The sequence below is a fragment of the Sorex fumeus genome, unplaced genomic scaffold (assembly GCF_029834395.1).
Source record: "Sorex fumeus unplaced genomic scaffold, SorFum_2.1 ptg000034l, whole genome shotgun sequence".
Taxonomy (NCBI): Eukaryota; Metazoa; Chordata; class Mammalia; order Eulipotyphla; family Soricidae; genus Sorex; species Sorex fumeus.
The window spans coordinates 31,303,922-31,322,810 of NW_026606091.1; the positions used below are offsets into that span (position 1 = coordinate 31,303,922).

Here is an 18,889-nt window from a genome sequence, read left to right on the forward strand (position 1 = left end):
ACTTTAATATTTCTGAGTTTTGTATGCAAATTTTTCATACAATTCTTTTTTTTTTCTTTTTGGGTCACACCAGCGATGCACAGGGGTGGTTACTCCTGGCTCATGCACTCAAGAATTACTCCTGGTGGTGCTCAGGAGACCGTGTGGGATGCTGGGAATCGAACCCGGACGCCCCCCTACCCGCTGTGCTATCGCTCCAGCCCCTCTCTCATACAATTCTCAAGAACCCACCAGCACAGGAAAATCTGCTTTTGGGCTAACAGGGGGAAGGGGAAATAAACCCAGCACCTCAGGGTCTGTCAGTGCCTGCCTGGGGCAGGGGGCGCCTTGCTGCTAAGTTTGGGCTCAGATGGAGAGTGAGTGTGGGTGACCTGAGCTCTCCCCTGGGGTGCAGCATGACAATAAGGCCTAGTGGACCCAGAGCATCCCTGGCCTCTGGGTGCAAGTTCTGCTCATCTCAGAGAGGACGAGGGCCTGCTCCGAGCAGGGAGTGGGGCCAGGGCCTCTCCTGGACGCCTGGGGGGCCGGGCCCTGGAGGGCTTCATGCAGCGCTTCAGCCACGGGTGTGGACACTCCTGCACCCTCCTAGATGCTGCTCTGGGATGAAACCAGCAGGTGATGCCGCCCCCGCGCCCCCTCTGCCCCCATCCCCGCCGAGGTATAGAAAACAAAGGGAGAAGAATGTATATATATATATTAAATGACTATTTTATTTACACACCCTATTCATAAATAATTGAATCCTTGTTTGGACGACACAATGATTCCTTGATGGTCTAATGATTACACTTGAGTGAGTGAAAGTGGATCCGTGGGCTGGCTCATAGCAATGGTGGAGGACCATGGCTCTCACACCTCACAGGGGCTCCTTAGGCACCCCTCGGGGCTCCCAGCACTAGGGGGCGTGGTGGGGAGATCTGGTGGGATTCCGGAAAGCTTGAACACGGGAGACTCCACCTGGGCCCAGCCCTGCCCGCCTGCCGGCCCAGCCCTGGCCCCGGCCCTAGGAGCTGCAGCCTTTGTTCAGGTTGCAAGGCATCTCTTTGGATTTGCAAATATTTTAATTCACAGGAACTCAAGGAAGGGGTGGGGGCGGGTTGGTAGTGAGCAGCTGGTCCCTCGGGGTCTCCGGGTGTCTCCAGTGTCCGGTCCAGACTGACTCCAGCTCCTCTGCCCCACATCCGCCCCTGTCCCTCTCCCGGGAAGTGGCGACAGCATTCTAGAGACATGCGGTGGTGGCGTGCCACTACCATGCGCACGACACAAAGTGGACGGGGCCGGTGGGCTCACAGGGTCCGCACGGCCACCGGGTAGAGGAGGGACAGGTGCTCGGCTCCTTTGATGGGGAGCTTCCTGGTGGTGTAGTAGTGGATGACTTCTGGCACGCTGTCGAAAGGCGGGCTGTTCTGACCCAGAACGTATTTCTCTTTGGTTTTGGCCAGTTTCATGTGCATGAAGCCCTGGTTGCTCCTGTGGACAGAGCAGAGGATGATGAATGTCTGTCCTGAGCCATGCGAGACAACTCCCCCTCCCCCCCCAAACACACACCCGCAACGCAGGAAGCTGGGCAGTTGGTGCTCTGAACCTGTCCCACGCTTGGGGGAGACGCCCTTCCTCTGCTTCCCAAGCTCTCGGCCAGGACTTTCACATACCCCCCTTATGGTTTTGTTGCCACCGCTGTGGATAGCTGCGTCCCAGGTCCACCTCATGAGAGGCCCCAGGTCCTATGTCCCTGCTCCCTGCCTCCACTGGACTCTGTCCCCTCGATAACCTGGGACCAGCCCACGGGGCCCAGCTTTAGGGAGGCCCGAGGCGGGCTGCAGGCAGTGTGCTGATGGGGATACTGGGTGGGGAGCCCGGGGGGGTGGGAGGGTGGGGGGGCGTGCTCTACTCAGCCCCTCCAGCCAGGTCCAGCCCCCCCACCCCCACTTAGCCATGTGCGGGTCTGGGCTCCAGGACCATCTCGCACTGGGCAGAGCCCCCTCGGTCTAATGAAGTGCGGGCGGCGCGGAGCAATACATCTGCGCCTAAGAACGTATTTAGAGATGTCACCCTCGGCTTAAAGGAAATCGTTCGGAGAGCAATTAGGCTCCAAGAGAGAATAATTCCGGTAAAGAAGTGAAATTTAAATCAAGCTTTTTTTTTTTTAAAAAAAAAAAGGCTGACAATGTTCTAATTACAGAGCCCGTGGCAAGCTCTGCTCCTCTGTGAGGGGTCATTCCGCGGGAAAGGCACCGGCTGCGGCAGTGAGCACAGGGGGCACGCAGTCAGGGCTGTGTGTGTGTGTGTGTGTGTGTGTGTGTGTGTGTGTGTGTGATGGGAAGGGGGCGGCACAGCTGTGCTGAGGGGGTCAAGGGGAAAGGAGACCGGAGCATGACGACACAACCCTGCACCCTCCCCAACACACGTGGAGAATCCAGGGGCTGCCCTGCCCACGAGACAAACGGGGTGATGAGTTGGGGTGTCGGTGACCTCAGGATTCTCTAGGGGGTATGGGAGTGGGGGGGGGCGTGCCATGAGCCCAGCTCTGTCCCAGCACCCTGGTGGGAAGGGGCAGCGCCGGGGCAGAACACAAGTGTTACTGATTTCAGTCTCCGGCAGATTTCGAGGACTCAGGGACCGTTTCTCTTTGGGGTCTAGAAGCTCTCAGTAGGAGCAGTGGCAGAGACCCATGAACAGTCCTGTCCCCAGGGGCCACCAGGTGTGAGGACGCCACGGGATGTGGCGCCAGCCAGGGAGGCAACCCCTGGCACCTCCCGCAGTACCTCCTGACATGGGGTTTCTGAATGTTCCCCCCCCCCCCCCCCGCCACCCCGACGCTCAGAGGCTTCCAACCCATCTGGGCGGGATGGATGCGGCGTGGGAAGTGGGAGAGGCCTGTGCTCTGGCCCTCACCCCGGAACCCCCGCAGGCTCCGACCTTACCGGTCTTGCTGTCCTTCCTCCTTGAGGGCTCCCTGTAGGAAGCGGCCTGGGGGCTTGGGTGCTGCCCTTTCCCTGCTGCCCGCGTTCTGCCATGAGCCAAGCTGGGCAGTGGGCTCTGAGGTGGGATGGGGTGGCCAGCCCCAGGCTCCAGAGTCCCCAGCCGGGCTGTGGCTTCTTTCTCTTCCCTCCCAGGTGAATTCAGGCCAGGAGAGGCCCGACTTAGCCCCCCCCACCCCTCTTCCGGACTGCGCTGCAGGCGAGACTCTAGAACCCCAGCAAGGGACTCTGTGACCCTAGTGAGCCCCAGTCTCTGGGGTGTCTCCTCGGCCAGACCAACGGGGTCAGGGGGGTGGTGGTGTCAGGAATAGGGGCCTTCTACAGCTCAGGCCAAGGTACTCCCAGACCCCGATCAGCCCCGAGGTCCCAAGGAGCCAGATGTCCCTGAACAACAACTGATTTGTTATTCATTTTTTGAGGCCACGCTTGGCAATGCTCAGGAATCCCTCCCTGAGGTGCTCAGAGGACCATTTATGGGACGCGAGGGTCGGCTGTGTGCTAGGCAAGCGCCCTCCCTGTTGTCCTATCTTTCAGGTCCAGCGGGGCTTTTTAATTTTTGGCTATACCCGGGGATGCTCCAGGGCCATTCCCAACTCTGTGCTCAACGGGGAGCACGTGTGGCAGGGACCAAACCCAGGACCCCTGCGTGCAATCGCAGCCCCAGCCCTTGAGCTATCTCTCTGGTCTGTGTGTGTAGCGTTGCGTCACTGTTGTTCATCGATTTGCTCGAGCGGGCACTGGTAACATCTCCACCTGGTGAGACTTGTTGTTACTGTTTTATCGAACACGCCACGGGGAGCTTGTTAGGTTCTGCCGTGCGGGCGGGATACTCTCAGTAGCTTGCCGGGCTCTCCGAGAGGGCTGGAGGAATTGAACCCGGGTTGGCTCACCCGGGTGCAAGGCAAACGCCCTACCCGCCGTGCTATCGCGCAGCATTGTGTGTGTGTATGTGTGTGTGTGTGTGTGTGTATATATATGTACGTATATGTATATTTATATATTTTGCAGTGCCGGGAGATGGTACCCATGGCCTCTCACACGTGAGCTGTATCTCTGACCGACAGCTGAAATTTGGCTTGGTTGATTCATAACTTCCCACCCCAGATACATACGGCCAGAGGAATTTAAAGGCCGGCTTTCCAGCATGGGTGTGTGGCCTCAGCACAGAGAGTGGGGGTCGGGGGGGGGGGCGGGGAACACAGCCCGGGAAAGACTTTCCATCCAGGGGGGAACTGGGAGGAGAGTGAGCTCCGAGAAAGCAAAGCAAGACTCTGGACAAAGCCAAGACCCAGCAAGGTGGGCCACAAGCCTGCCACGGAACCTGGGGGTGGGGGCCCTGGCCCACACTCTCACCACCCACCGCATTCGTGCGGAGAGCGCCTGACTTGCTGGCTCCCGCATCTCCTTTGATCGGCGTCTTTTGAGGCAAATCACAGCGAGGCGTGTCTCTGGCGGGTGACCTGTGTTCACGCGTTCTGTACGGCGGCTGGGGGCCAGCGTGCGGGGCTGCGTCGCACACACATCCCCTCATTATCATCACAAAAAGGCTCCCCCTTGTCACCAGGATTATCAAAACGTGCCGCGTGTGTGCGCGCGCGCGCGCCGGGTCTAATGACAGGCCCCCTCTCCGGCTCATAATCACGGGCTTTAATAAAACATCACTCAGCCCGCAGCTGTGGGGCCGGGCAGGGTGCGGGGAGGCCTCACCTCTCTCTTCCAGACCTAATTGCTTGATGCATATTTCATGAAGATTCCCGGGTAATAGTTATGTTAAATCGCTTCTTTTCATGATAAAATGACTTAAAAAAATACTTGCATATAATATTTATGCGGGAGGAGGCAAGGAAATTGCCCTTTGGGAGGGGAGCTGGGCTGGCAGGAGCCAGGGTGCCCCCCCCCTCACAGAGTGCACACGGGGAGGGGGCTTGGGGGACACCTCCACTTCATCTCTGAGGAAAGGCAGGAGGGGGCGGCTGTCCTTCTCCAGGCTCTCCCAGAATGCTGGGCACGTGGTTCCCGGGAGCCACGGCAGATGAGTGTCCCTCGATACCAGGCAGGCCCTCTCCAGACCCCATAGCCCACTGAGGCGACACACGCCGGGGCTGGGGCTGATTATCACTATTCATGGACAGGAAGAGGAGGATACGGAGAGGTGGAACCTGCACTGGGGTCCGTCTGACTCCCAAGCACACGAGTTCTCATGGCAGCCTGATGTTGGCGTCCCGAAGTGCCCACAGCGGTTCCATCTTCCTGCACGCTGCCTGCAGCCCAAGGGGCCCAGCGCCCTGGGGTTGGGGTGGGAGTGTGCTCGGAGGCCAGTTCCGTCCAGAAAGGTGCTCCCCTGAGCCCCGAGAACTTCTGGACCAGGAACCGTCTTTTCTCTCTCTCTCTCTCTCTCTCTCTCTCTCTCTCTCTTTTTTGCTTTTTGGGTCACACTCAGCGATGCTCAGGGGTTACTCCTGGCCTTGCACTCAGGAATTACTCCTGAAAGTGCTCGGGGGACCATATGGGATGCCGGAGATCGAACCCAGGTAGGCCGCGTGCAAGGCAAACGCCCTCCCGCTGTACTATTGCTCTGGCCCCATGGAACCGTCTCTTTAATAGTGACTTTTCTTAGCCTCACCAACTTACTTCTCCCCCAGCCCTTTGCAGGTGCCTGGCACACGGACTCTCCATCCAGTCCATCCAGTCAGCCAGCAACTGGGTCTGCTTGGGGGGCCACATCTTGCTGTGCTCAGGGCTCACTCTTGGCGGGGCTCACAGACACTATCATCATGGGGGCGCTGGGCATGGGACGGGGCTCAGGGAACATGCGTAGTGCCAAGCAAGAGGTGGCACTCCTGCTCTCTCTCTCTCTCTGCCCGGGCCCCCAATTCTAAGTCCCACACCTCCCTCATCCATCACCACAGATTGTTCTCCTTGGAGAGGGCACTAGAGGTCCCCCTGCCCACTGCCCCGCGGTGACCAAGGTCAAGTGTAATGCCCACGGGGTCATGGGCCTGAATCAGCCTGTCCGATTCCTCGGTGGAAGGGACACAAAGCAGAACTGGCTAAAGAAAGCTCCGGAACGGGGCCTGGGTGACAGCACCTGCCAGGGAGAGGGTCACACTGGCTTTCTCAGCAAAGGGCAGCTGGACCGTGAGACCAGGGGCCCCTCCTGGGTGAGGAGGGCGCAGATGCGAGATCTGAGACAGGACCCACTGTGGGTGCCTCTGGACACTCAGGGACAGGCCTGGCCATAAGCCCAGGTCCCGGAGACTCCCCAGATCTGGGTCCGAGTCTCTGCCTTCTCAGCTGAGCTTCTCTCTGTGCCTCAGTTTTCCCCTGGTTCACCCCACCAGGAGGATGGCTCTGAGGTCTGAGCTGGACAGTGCTTGCTGGGCACTGGCTGGCTAGCAGCTGCGGCGGCGGCTTACGGGGAGGGGGCTCTGGCAGGGCTAGTTCTTCGCCTGCCCTGGACCCCAGGAGCCTGAGCCCGTTGCTGCCCATCTGGCGGGGCGTGCTGGCTGGGCACTGGTCTGTCTTCCCGTCTGTCTGCCGTGAAGCTACAGCTAGCCAGACACAGCCGGCTCCAGCGCCGTCCCCCAGCACTCCTGCAGGCCGGGAGGCCGGGGATCTGGCCCCGCTCTGCAGCAGGGGGCCCCCGGGAAGGATGTTTGCTTTCCTGAGCTCAATCTCCCCAAACAGCAAAAGCGGGAGGGGTGTCCAGAAACCATTTTAGCACATTGTCACACCTTGGAGGTGGGGGAGGGGGGCACAGATGGGCCACGGGGCAGGAATCACGAGGAGTGGGCTCTCGGGTCAGCCACGCTGGCCCAGGATTGAGGCAGCACAGAGTTCGGGGACATGCCCCGAGCCTGCAGCCAGACCCGAGCCTGGCGCTACATGCCCCGCCAACACCACAGGCCGCAGTCCTACTGGCCTCTGGCACGGCACGGCCCTTGCCTTGAACCGCCAGCCTGGTTGGCACAGCTTGGAGTGAACTCCTGACCCTTGAGTACTACCTGGGAGGTTCTCCTCCTCCCCCCTCAGACAGAGTGGCCATTGGCGACCGATGGCCCTACTCAGGGCCCCACTGCCTGGAATGTTTTGGATTAACATTCCCCAGGCAGAAAGATGAGGCTTCTGAGATTCGTCCTGCCGAGATACGGCTGGGCACAGGTGTCCTCAAGTTCCACTGCCGGTCACGACCACTCCTTCTGCCCCAAGCACCCCCAAAGCCTTAGAGAGCAGAAGGCAGAAGCAGCTCTGGGTCTCAGGCCAGCCAGCCCGTCCACCCCCATCCCGGTCCTCCCTACTGCTCACCCCCACCTGCAGCCTCTCTGTGTTCATGATGGCCAGTGTCCCTGTATCACAGCTGCATCTGCCCGGCTTCGCCACCAGCCCTGGGACTCCATCTATGTGAGTATCTCCAGTCTTGGTGGTCTCCCCGGACCCTAAAGTTTGTATCTCATTAACATGAGAGTATCATGAGCCATGGGGCTGGAGCGATAGCACAGCGGGTAGGGTGTCTGTCTTGCACGCAGCTGATTCGGGTTCGATCCCTGGCATCCCATATGGTTCCCCGAGCACCACCAGGAGTAATTACTGAGTGCAGAGCAAGGAGTAACCCCTGAGCATTTGGGTGTGATCCAAAAAGCAAAAAAAGGAAAGAGAGAGAGAGAGAGAGAGAGAGAGAGAGAGAGAGAGAGAGTGTATCATGGGCCACAAACAACACGACCTTGATGAAAAGGGTTTTTTTGTTTTCTTTTGTTTTTGTTTCTTTGCAGCATACCTCCTGATGCTCAGGACTTACTCCTGGCTCTGCACTCAGAAATTACTCCTGGCGGTGCTCAGGGGACCCTATGGGATGGGGGATCGCACCTGAGTCAGTTGCATGCAAGGCAAATGCCCTATCCACTGTACTATGACTGCAGCCCCCCCAAAAGTGTATTTTTTGGGGGAGTAAGGTGGAGGGGTTTGGGCCATACTGGCTGCACTCTGGGGCACTCTTGGAGTTGCTTGCATGACCGTGGGGTACTAGGGATCCAACCTGAGATTCTAGCATGCACACTGCCCTTTAAGACATGCCTCCTGGCCCTGATATCAACTTGACCAGCACGAGTGCTGTGTGTATGTGTGTGTGTATGGGGGTGGGGGCGCAGTGCTCAATGCCATGGCTTTGCATACAGGGAGCCTGGGTTCTAACCCTGGCACCACATGGTCCCTGGAGCACCGCTGGGGAGTAGCCCTTAAGATCATCAGGTGTCCCCCAACGAGAACCAAGAGGGCATGAGTCGAGATCATTAAGCAGAAGGTCGGGTTGCAGAAAGGCTACGAGGCTTAAGGCACATGCCTTGCCTGCAGCCGACCAGGCTCCATCCCCAGCACCGCATATGGTCTTGCAAGTCCCAGCAGGAGGGATCCCTGAGTGCAGAGCCAGGGGTAAAGTCCTGAGCTGGGTCGGGTCCAAGACCAAGCAAAAAGTAAGAGTCCGCTGGCTGTGGGAGGGAAGTGATATGGAGAAGCCGCTAGGTGCAGGAATCTGAACTCTGCCGGGAGAATGCTCTCCTGGGGGCATGGGGGGGAGGGCGGGGGGGGGGGGGGGAAGCCTCATTCTCTGCTGCCTGAGAATCTCTTTCCACAGGACCGAGCATTCCCTCAAAATTAAATCTCTGGTTCTCTGCTCCCTAATGAAATTGATTTCTGCTTTGATATACAACAAAGCCTCATTTTATGATTTGGCTAGAGCTTGACCACATTACTCTGTGTGTGTGTGTGTGTGTGTGTGTGTGTGTGTGTGTGTGTATTTGTGTGTGTATGTGTGTTTCCAGCATGGCTGCAAGAAACTGGAATTCCCTTGAGTTACTTTGTATTGGAACAGATTTGCCTTCTATTTTTAATTTTTTTGTGTGTGTGAGGCAGCTTACTCCTGGCTCTGTGCTCAGGGATCACTCCCAGCAAGGCTCAGAGGACCATATGTGGTACTGAGGATTGAACCTGGGCCAGCTGTGTGCAAGGCAAGTGCCCTACCCACTGTGCTCTCTCTCTGGTCGACCAATTGCTTTTTTTAAGAGCACAACTTCCGCAGGAGTCAAAGGGGCAGCCCTCCTATCTTTCTAGGACAATTTTGGGGGGTGAAGATGATGGGTCTCATTCTCCTAAAAAGCCTTGAATATAATCTCAGGGCTAGGATGAAAGAGACGTTACTGGGGCCTGCTCGAGGCAATCGACGATTAACAGGATGATGAATGAATGAATGAAATGAAGATGGAGCACTGAGAGGCAGGGGAGAAGCGTTTTCCTAGCCTGAAGTGAAGTGGGTGACGGGGGAGTGGGGACCGGGTGCGGTTGTGCGGGAATGCCGTTCTCAGGCCTTGGTTGACTTTGCCAGCTTCACCTTCCTGTGTCACAACTCATACACGGCCCCAAGTTTGACTCGCGGCTCCTGGCATACTCTGACCAACTGGCTCAAATCCTCTTTCTGCCTCTGGATACTACTGACAGCGGGTTCGCTGGCACCGTGTGAACACACACCTCCCCACTGCGTCCACTTCTGGTGGGGAACACATCTTTATGGTCAGGGGAAATGATAGGCACAAGGTCTGGGGGTGGCGAGGGGCTGCAAAGGGCCCCCCAGACTGGGCTGGAAGAGCTTGGGGGGCCTCAGGCCTCTCAGATCCTGAGGGCAAAGAATGGGGGTTGGCCCAGGGCAATTGTTTCAACCTTTTTTTGTTTGTTTGTTTCGGGGTGCTCAGGAGCCATCTGGGATGTCAGGGACCAAACCCGGGATGTGAGGCAAGTACCCTACCCCCTGTATTTTTTTTTTTTTTTTGCCTTTTGGGTCACACCCAGTGACGCTCAGGGGTTACTCCTGGCTCTGCACTCAGGACTTACTTCTGGACAGTGCTTGGGGGACCACATGGGATGCTGGGGATCGAACCCAGGTTGGCTGCATGCAAGGCAAACACCCTACCTGCTGTGCTATGGCTCCGGCCCTGCCCCACTGTATTACTGCACCGTCCTTCAACCCTTTTCAATACCTGCAAAAGGGTGGCTGAACCCCACAATGGAGAGCCGGGGAGACAGCTCACAGGACGGAGCACATACTTTGCACGCAGGTGCGAACTCTGCCACGGGGTCCCAAGGGCCTGCCCGTGAGGAGCAAGTGAGTTCCCAACACGGATCTGTCCCCAACCTCTTTTCCCCCTTCTGAGGATGTGGAAAGACAGAGGCCCTCACTGTACCCGCGGCAGAAACCCAGAGCGCACCATGAGCAGGAGGCGAGAATATGAGTTGCAACAGGCAATCCGGTCACCCCGAGTGAGAGTGCCCCGGATATCAGAAGCAATGAGAAGGATCCCCAGAGACAGTCCAAGAGACGGAGTTGGGAGCAGAACCGGGTGGTCTCACATCACAGCCCGGAGTTGAGTTTCCTACTCTGCCTGGTTAAAAGCAAACCACAAGACCTAATTATCAGAGAGAGAGAGAGCACACCTAGAATACACAAGCTGACAGAGAGGACAGCCATCGGACACCCCTGGCCGCCTCCCCGCCTGGAGAAAGCTGGTCATTCACCTGGGCTTGGTGCCTCCCCAGCCATGTGTTGTGCGTACAACATTCTGGAAGCAGGGGTCGCTGGGAGCTGCCGTCAGTCACGTGCAGGCCTTGACCCCTGACCACTCACAGGGACTGAACGGGAACAGAACCTGCCTGTGGGGATGTTACAACTGGCAGGAAGGAGGCTGTCCCCAGCTGAGGCCAATGCCAAATGCTTCCAGCCAAGGCTGATTCCTGTTTCCTCCAGAGTTATTTACCTAGCTCTAAGGCAGAGTAAGACCACAAATGCTTTCCTGTGGTGATCTAAGTCTCCGCAAACAACCTCAGCTGCATTTGTACAGAGCTTTCACTTGCCCTGGTGGCAGAGGTGACCCCGGCAGGCGGAAGCCACAGGCGGGGTCCAGGCCTGTCCCCAAGCCTCGGGAACAATCTCCACCTGGCTGTCCCTCCCCACAAGGCCTACCTGCCTCTGGTCTGTCCCTCTGGCACCCCAAGTCCCAGATGGCTCTGGCAGCAGTATCGTTCCATCTGTCTTATTCGAGAAGAGTGACAGGAAGAATGCTATTTGGGCTTTGGAGAGATCACCTGGGGGCTTTGGGGGTGAGGGGTGCTGTGCCGGGGACATGGGCTGGTGTGTGGGTGCCAGCGTGACAGCAGAAGTCAGCAGGAAGTGGAAGCAGGTGGCTCAGATACTGGGGAACAGCTTGAGTGGCATGGCCAGGCCAGTGGCCGTCCTGGAGAGTGGGCTGAGTGGGCTGAGAGTGAAGAGGGACCCCCAAAGGGTCCAACCCTCCACCTCCTCCTCGCTGGGGTGGCCGGGATGACGCCAGCGCACACATCACCCTGGATAATTTAGCATAGGCCTGCATACCTGTGGGTGTAGGAGGCAGTGGTTCTTTTTTTTTTTTTTGTTAAAGCACTTTGGGTCACACCCAGAGATGCGCAGGGGTTACTCCTGGCTCTGCACTCAGGAATCACTCCTGGCGATGCTGGGGGGACCATATGGGATGCCCGGGGATCAAACCTGGGTTGGCCATGTGCAAGGGAAATGCCCTACCCACTATACTATCGCTCCAGCCTCAGGCAGTGGTTCTTATTCATTTCTTGGGCTGCATCCCGTGATGCTCAGGGATCACCCTGGTGGGACTTGGGGGACCAGGGGTTGAACCTAGGTCAGCAGCGTGCAAGGCAAGCCCCCTACCCTGTGTACTATTGCTCCAGAGGGCCCATGCCAGGGGCATCTGAGGCCACTGAGCCATTTTAAGGCTCTTGTCTTTGGGTTTGGGGTACGGTGAAAGAGGGAAGTGAGGTTGAAAGGTACAGTTTTCCTGAGTCTTCTGTTTTGCTGTGGTCTTGGGCCCACACCTGGCAGTGCTCAGGGGACCAGAGGTGGTTGGTGCCTGGGATCCAGCCCAGGCTGACCCACTGTCCTACCTTCTGTTTCTATTTTCAATTTATCTCCTGGCAAGCTCCCCGTGGCGTATGCAATATGCCCAAAACGGTAACAAGTCTCACAATGGAGACGTTACTGGTGCCTGCTCGAGCAAATTGATGAATAATGGGAGGACAGTGCTTCTGTGTTTTGGCTGCACCCTGCAATGATCGGGGGCTCCTCCTGACTCATGGTTCAGGGTCACTCCTGAGGGTGCTTGGGGGACTGGGAGGTGCTGGGGCTCAACTCTGGCACCCTTAGAGCATGTGCTTGGCCCTCCGAAGTCTCTCTCCGGCCTACCTTTCAACCTGAGGGGACTGGGGGTCACTGGGAATGGAGGAGAAGGCTCATCTTCCCTCCATCAGCTCCAGAGGACGTAGTCCTCCACATAACGAGGACAAAGTCACAGCCCACCGTGCTCCTCTACCCCGGCCCCCCACGAAGGATGACAGGAATCCAGGAGGTGGGCAGGCTTCACCCCCTCGCTGGGCCTCAGGCCCTCTGCCTGGAGCAGGGCACCGGGCCAGCTGACCTGAACAAGCCCTTCCCGCCCCCTGAACCTAGCGTGTACTCGCAGAGCGGATGCCCTGGCTGGTGACAAAAATGCTTCCCTGTGAGGTAACTGAGGAGACCCAACCACGGCCAAGTACCTGACTCACATCTGGAGTGAGTCACGTGCCAATACACACTCCACAAAGACCTGTGTCTCGTCACTGACAAAACTCAGGTGCCAATGGGGAAACCGAGTTTCAGAGAGCCCAGAGGCTGTCCGCCTGACCACCCTGCTCTGACACGGCAGAGGTGGGCATCCGGGGCCTGAAAGTGACCTGTCCCGGGGCAAAGGCATGAGTATCCATGCATGTGTATAGGCATGGGGTACATTAGAAACTTTTCTCTCGGGCCCGAGTGATAGCACAGCGGGTAGGGCGTTTGCCTTGCACGTGGCCGACCCGGGTTCAATCCCTGGCATCCCATAGGGTCCCCTGAGCACCACCAGGAGTAATTCCTGAGTGCAGAGCCAGGAGTAACCCCTGAGCATTTCTGGGAGTGACCCAAAAAGCAAAAAACAAAAAAACAAAAAACACCTTCTTTTCCCCTGGGCAATTCTAGGGGGGGGCCATTCCCACCCTCCCCCATCTCCATGCCAGTGTGGCCATCCCCCCCTCCCTCCCTGGCCCTCAGCAGCAGTGGCATGGTCGGGCAGCATGCAGCACTTCCCTGTGAGCCTGCAGGAGGAGGACTGGGGGCCCCAGGACCGTTCAGGTGGGTGGGGGCAGGGGGCTTGCCCACGGGAACAAGCTGTCATGGTGAAGCTCCGGAGCTGAACCGGCCAGGGGCGGCTCACACGATGGTGGGGGTCCCTGGGGCCAGGAGAAAGGCAGGCAGCCGGTCTGCGCCCCGCGCTCCCTTCCTGCTCCCCCACCCCGCAAACCGTCATTATTTCTTGCTCCTGGCTGTCAGCGCAACAAACTAAGATTAATCACTTGCCCGCCTGCTCAGACCCAGGCCAGCCTCCTGTTTGAAAACTCTCTCCTTCACCACTCTATAAATCAACGAGGGACGAGGAGCAAGAAAAACAACCTTAACTCAGTGCTCGTGCGCCCACCGAAGCCCGTCAGCGCGTCCCGCCCTGCCCTGCACCCACTACCTCCCAGGAGGGCCACAGGAAGGGGAGACTGGATGGGTGGGGATGTTCGGCACTGGATGTCCAGTGCAGGAACCAGGAGGCGCCGTGCAGCCAACAGAGGAGGACGCAGCGTCCCTCCCTGCCCCGGGAGAGATGGGGACCTTGGGCGGGGTGGGAGTATGTGCCAACCATCAGCCCTCAGCCTGGAAGCAAACCAAGGGGTCAAACTCCAAGGAGTCAAACTCCAAACTCTAGCTCCCTCCCCCTTGCCCCATCGTCCTGTGGCAGACACAGCCTGCATCCACCGCGCCTGGACCCTGCCTGGCACTGGGCCCCCTTGGCAAGTCCTAAAGGCTTCCGAACGGAGGGGCTTGGAAGACCATGGCACTCCGCTAGCAGCACCTAGCAGGTGAGATGGAGCCTGGATTCTACACTGGGGCTGTGTGATTGCTGTCCCCTCCTCGAGGAGGTGGGGAAGAGAGGGAGAGCTTTGGGGGCGCCAAGAACCAGCCTCTCCTCGCGGGGAAGCCTATCCCAGCGAGGTACCACTCGGCTCACCTTGGAGGGTCGCACTGTAGGCCATCCACAGGACACTCTTCCCACTGGACTTGGGATGGCCCAGTGCGTGGGGGTTTGGGGTCCCCTGGCTGGACTCCACATAGCTGAGCCTGACTCCTGCCTATCTGGTGGCAAACCTCCCGGCTCTGAGCCCCCTTCCCACGCCTAGTTGGGACATACATGCGTGCGCGCGCACACACACATACACACACTCTCTCTCTCTCTCTCTCTCTCTCTCTCTCTCTCTCTCTCTCTCTCTCTCTCTCTCTGCCGGAACTTGCAGAATCCCTTGGGACCCAAAGGAGCTTCTTCCCGGGACTTTCCAATCTTGGCCCTTACCGCTTTCCTCCTGGCTAGGAAACATCTATGGGGCGTGAGGTTCTCTTGCCAACCCTGCGCTTCCCTGGGGCTGGAGTGAGTGTGGCCCCAGGTGGGAGACAGGTGCTAGGGTCACTCCCAGAAGGGCTGGGGGTGGGGCGTCTTGCCTGCAAAGCAGGTGTTCCAGAGCTTGGAACCGCGGCCCCAGCAGTAGGATTCTTGTCCCCTTCCCATTTTCAGGGACCAGGCCCAGGGCCTCCTGCACGCAAGGCACATGCTCTCTTGGACAGCCCCCTCCCAGCTCCACCAGGAGGACGCCTGATGGATTTTCCGAGAAACACGGCAGCCTGAGGACACCTGGAAAGCTCTTCGTCCCGCGCCCCCTCTCGGAGCCTCTGTCTCTTTGCCCAGTACCAGGGACACACTCATCCGAGGGTGGTGGTTGGGTCCCAGGGGGCCGAGCTTAGACGCCAGCTGGGGCAGGCACCCCTCCAGCGGCGGGAGGAGTGCATGGGAGCGGGCGGGCCCCCCGCACTCACTTCAGGGAGAGGGAGTAGTCGTGCCTGCTGGTCTGGCTGTCCCGCACCAGGTAGCTGCACTCCTTGCACAGCCGCAGCAGGTTCTCGGCGTCTCCTCGGCTGATGGAGCCGTGATACCATCTGGGGAGAGAGGGCAGACCGTCAGGGCCCGCAGCCGGCCAGCACCCTGACATCAGGAGGTCCCGGGAGGGGGCAGAGAGAGACCCCGCCAGATGCCCGCATGGCCACCCGCTGAGTGACAGAGGGAACAAGCAGGCAGGGAGCACGGGGCTGGGCTGCGTGCCACCTGGGGGTGGTGGAGGGTGGGACGCAGTGCCCACTACAGAGAGGTGTCTGGTGTAGGGGCCCAGGCTGGCCAGGGGGCAAGTGCTGGGGCAGGGAGATGGGGGGTGGGAGGTGGGAGGTGGGGCAAGATGGGGGGGGTGGTCAGGATTCACTTTCCTGAGACATCAGCATGTGTGCCAAACTCCCGCATGCAGGGGGACCCCAGCATTGTGACCGGCATGGTCACAGCATGTGGCCCAGCGGGATGTACCCTCTAAGCTGTGGGCATTTCTCCCTGTATCACAGGTGGGGCAGGGATGAAGGGGAGGGGGCGAGATGTGGGGTCTGGAAGAGAAGCAGAGAGGGGCCAGATGGCGGGGCTGGAGCATGGTTGGGCTGCGGGCGGGGGGGTGGGGCACGGGCTGAAACAGCTCTCGCTCCACCTGTCTCTCTCAACTCCTGCAGAGGGGAGCACCCCTGGGGAGCTGCCACAGTTTCCCACAATCCCACTGGGAGCAGGTGGGCTCAAGTGACCCGCTGAGGAAGGCTGCCGGGGTGGCACCTGGGTACAAAAGGCCTGCTGACTGGAGCTGCTGGAGAAAGTGGGGCCAGAGGGCTGCCCCACCCGCGTGGCCCACCCCTGGCCAGGAGCAAGCCCTGAGCACAGCTGGGAGTCACGCAACACACCAATAAAGTAAAAGGCAGTGTGTGCATATGGGGGGGGGGGGGGCAGCAGGGTGTGGGGAGAGTGGGAGGGGAGCGTCACAGCTCTCCAGGGGCTGGGTGTCACTGGACACTGTTAAACAGACACCTATTATGTGTCAGGGTGGTGCTGGTCACTGAGGATGCAGGGGCCACCCAGACAAGCACCAGCTCTGACAGCTGAAACTCTCAAGGGGGGGCGGGAGCCGGAGGACAAGAGGGACCAAGGTCGTATATTGTCGTATATTGACACCAAAGATGCTTGCAACTAGGACGTGCTTGTGTGCAAGAGTGGCAGGAGCATGGAAGATGACCGGGTGTGTGTGTGGGGGGAGAGGTGTAGGGGTGTGTGTGTGTGTGTGTGTGTGTGCGCGCGCGCGCGGCGGGGGGAGGGGGGGTGGCAAGCATCTTTCCCCACGGTCCCAGGAAGGGAGGCTAGGGCTATGGGTCCCCAAGAGGATGTGTGGCCATGTGCTAAGATCTGGGGCAGCCCCTTGTAACTCAGCGCCCCCCGAGCTACGGGCATGAGGCGCACGTGTCTCCTCCTCTCTAGGGCACCACCAGCCCAGTGGAGGAGTGGGGGAGCCTCCGCTCAGGGCCACCTGGCTCTGCCCAAGAGGGGCTTTACCCCAACGTGCCTCTCGGGTGATGAGTCAGGGCCTCGGCGGGCCAGAATAATCCCCGGAGAGTCGGCAGCCAGACGAGAGGGGCGGCAGAGCCAGTCCCAACTGCCGAGAGTCTTGCTGGGCGGAGACAGGAAAGGAACGGGGAGTGGGAGGCCCTGGCGTCCCCATCCCCAGCGTCCCCTGCCAGGGTGGGAGGAGGGCGAGGGCTAGGCTAGCTGACCCCACAGACCATGGCCAGGGCAGGGCAGGGCAATCCAGGGGGCAGCTCCCAGGCCGCCGGGAGGCGCGTCCTTTGGGATCTTTGAAAAAAGTGGCGTTTGATGTTTGATGTGAAGCCAGCCCGGCCCGAGGTGCCCCCAGCAGGGTGGCGAGAACTGACCACCCCCACTCCCGCCAGCTGCGCATGTGCCCAGAGTGCGTGCTGGGGACGGCGGGCGTGGGGGCTGCAGCATGAGGTCACTCGGGAAGCCCAGCATCCTGCCCCGCCAGCAAGCGTTTCCTCCGGGCAGAGACCAGGATACCCCCCGGGTCCTGCTGCAGAGACTGGCCCCTGCAGGGCGGGGGAACTGAGGCTTCTGGCCTTGGAGGGTGCTGACAAGGTTCCAGGTGGGCAAAGGCAGAGAGGAGGGAGGAGAGAGAGAGAGTGGCACGCTTGGGGTCAGCCTTCGGGTGGTGGGCAGGGCTGCTGGTGGCCGCGGGAGGGGAAGGCTCAGGCCAGGCCAGTGGGTGAGGCTGCTGCTGATGCCACTGCGCATGCTGGCGTTGGGCCACCAATGCCCCCCGCCCCACCCCCTTCCCACTCTCCTGACTTACATTTGTTTCTCCAGTGGGACAGCGGGGTCCACTCTCTCTCCCAGGATCCCGCAGAACTCGGGGCTCCCGTGTTTGATGGGCTTGAAGCCCCCTCCAGGAGCTCGAAGCTGGCGCCGCCGATCCCGGGAAGGCGAGGGGGACTGACGCTTCTCGTTGCCGTTAAACTGGGCTGCAGGGGGGAGAGAGAGGGCGGGGGAGAGAGGGTTACCCAGGATCCACCCCAAGGGGTGCTGAGGAGTGCTGCACAGCACGGGGGCAGCCAAGTGCCCAGCTGGGAATGGATAGTTCCCCATGACCATGGCCTGAGAGACCAGGGCAGGGTCCTTCCCAGGGCTGGCTGTGTCTCAGAGGAGCTCTGCACGCTCTGCTCCCGGAGGAAGCCCCTGTAACCCCATACTAGGAGAGCAAGAGATGTGTGCAGATGCTTGGAGACTGAGGGGATGGAGGGGGGAGGTAGGAGTTCTGCACCCTGCACAGTTCTCAGGGGACAAAGCTGCTCCTCACTTGGTGCCTCTGGGCCAACCCTGCGGAGTTGGGGGCGGGGTGGGTCTCAGCTCCCTCTTTGCTAAGTGCTTCTAGAAGGCTCTCCGCACCGTACGCACCCTGGAGTATGGTCTGAGCTGCACACAGCATAGCGGGGTCCCCCCACCCAGGCTCCTTCCTCCCCAGTCCAAGCCTGAGGGGCTCTGGTCTCCCCTCGAGCTAAGGGCAACACCCTGACAGAAAATCCTGGACTGCCAGAGGGGTATGTACTGTGGGCACTGGTCAAAGCAGCAGGGTAGCACAGCTCAGACCTGAGCACCCCCTTTTCCTGGGTACCCCTGCACAGCCCAGGGCAATGGTGCAGAGATGGAGCTCGGGGTCCTAGCAAGGAGGGTAAGGGTGGAGTGTGGGTCACGGTACCCCACGCTGCTGACACAAAGGGGAAAGAGGGGAGTCAGCCTGTGGAAGTCACAGGGGACAGGTGACAGGCAAAGTCCAGTGCGAGTTTATTTCCTAGGGCAATAAGGTGTGTGTGTGTGTGTGTGTGTGTGCACACGCGCGTGCGCGGGGTGGGGGCTGGATGGAGGGCACCAGGGCCAGATCAGGGACACACGGTGGGCTGGCAAAGGACTTTGGCTTTATTCTCAGAGAAGTGAACAGTGACTCTCAAGTTTTGCTGGGGACAGTTTTGCCCAGGCACTTCTGAACATGATTATGAGGCTGGAGAGGAAGCCCAGGGGCAGATATCATGGGGACGCTCAGAGCCTTCTGCTCAATTTTTTTTGTCTTTTTGGGTCACACCTGGCGATGCTCATTACTTCTGGCAGTGCTCAGGGGACCATATGGGATGCTGGGGATCGAACCCGGGTTGGCTGCGTGCAAGGCAAATGCCCTAACCGCTGTGCTATCGCTGCAGTCCCCCTTCTGCTCGATTTTATCATGAACTACTCTTTAAAAACTACTCTTTAAAAAAAGAAAAAAAAAGCTATTTGATTACAAAATGAGGG

The 18,889-nt window shown here is 59.3% G+C and overlaps 1 protein-coding gene across 1 annotated transcript in view; it reads right to left on the minus strand.

Moving 5' to 3' along the window:
• Window positions 1–690: 690 nt before the first annotated feature.
• SHB (SH2 domain containing adaptor protein B) overlaps window positions 691–18,889 on the minus strand; it is a 106,814-nt gene continuing 88,615 nt past the window's right edge. Inside the window, 3 exon segments of the mRNA XM_056117115.1 lie at window positions 691–1,470; window positions 14,995–15,114; window positions 17,400–17,568. Coding sequence (XP_055973090.1) covers window positions 1,287–1,470; window positions 14,995–15,114; window positions 17,400–17,568 — 473 coding nt within the window. The 3' untranslated portion in view covers window positions 691–1,286.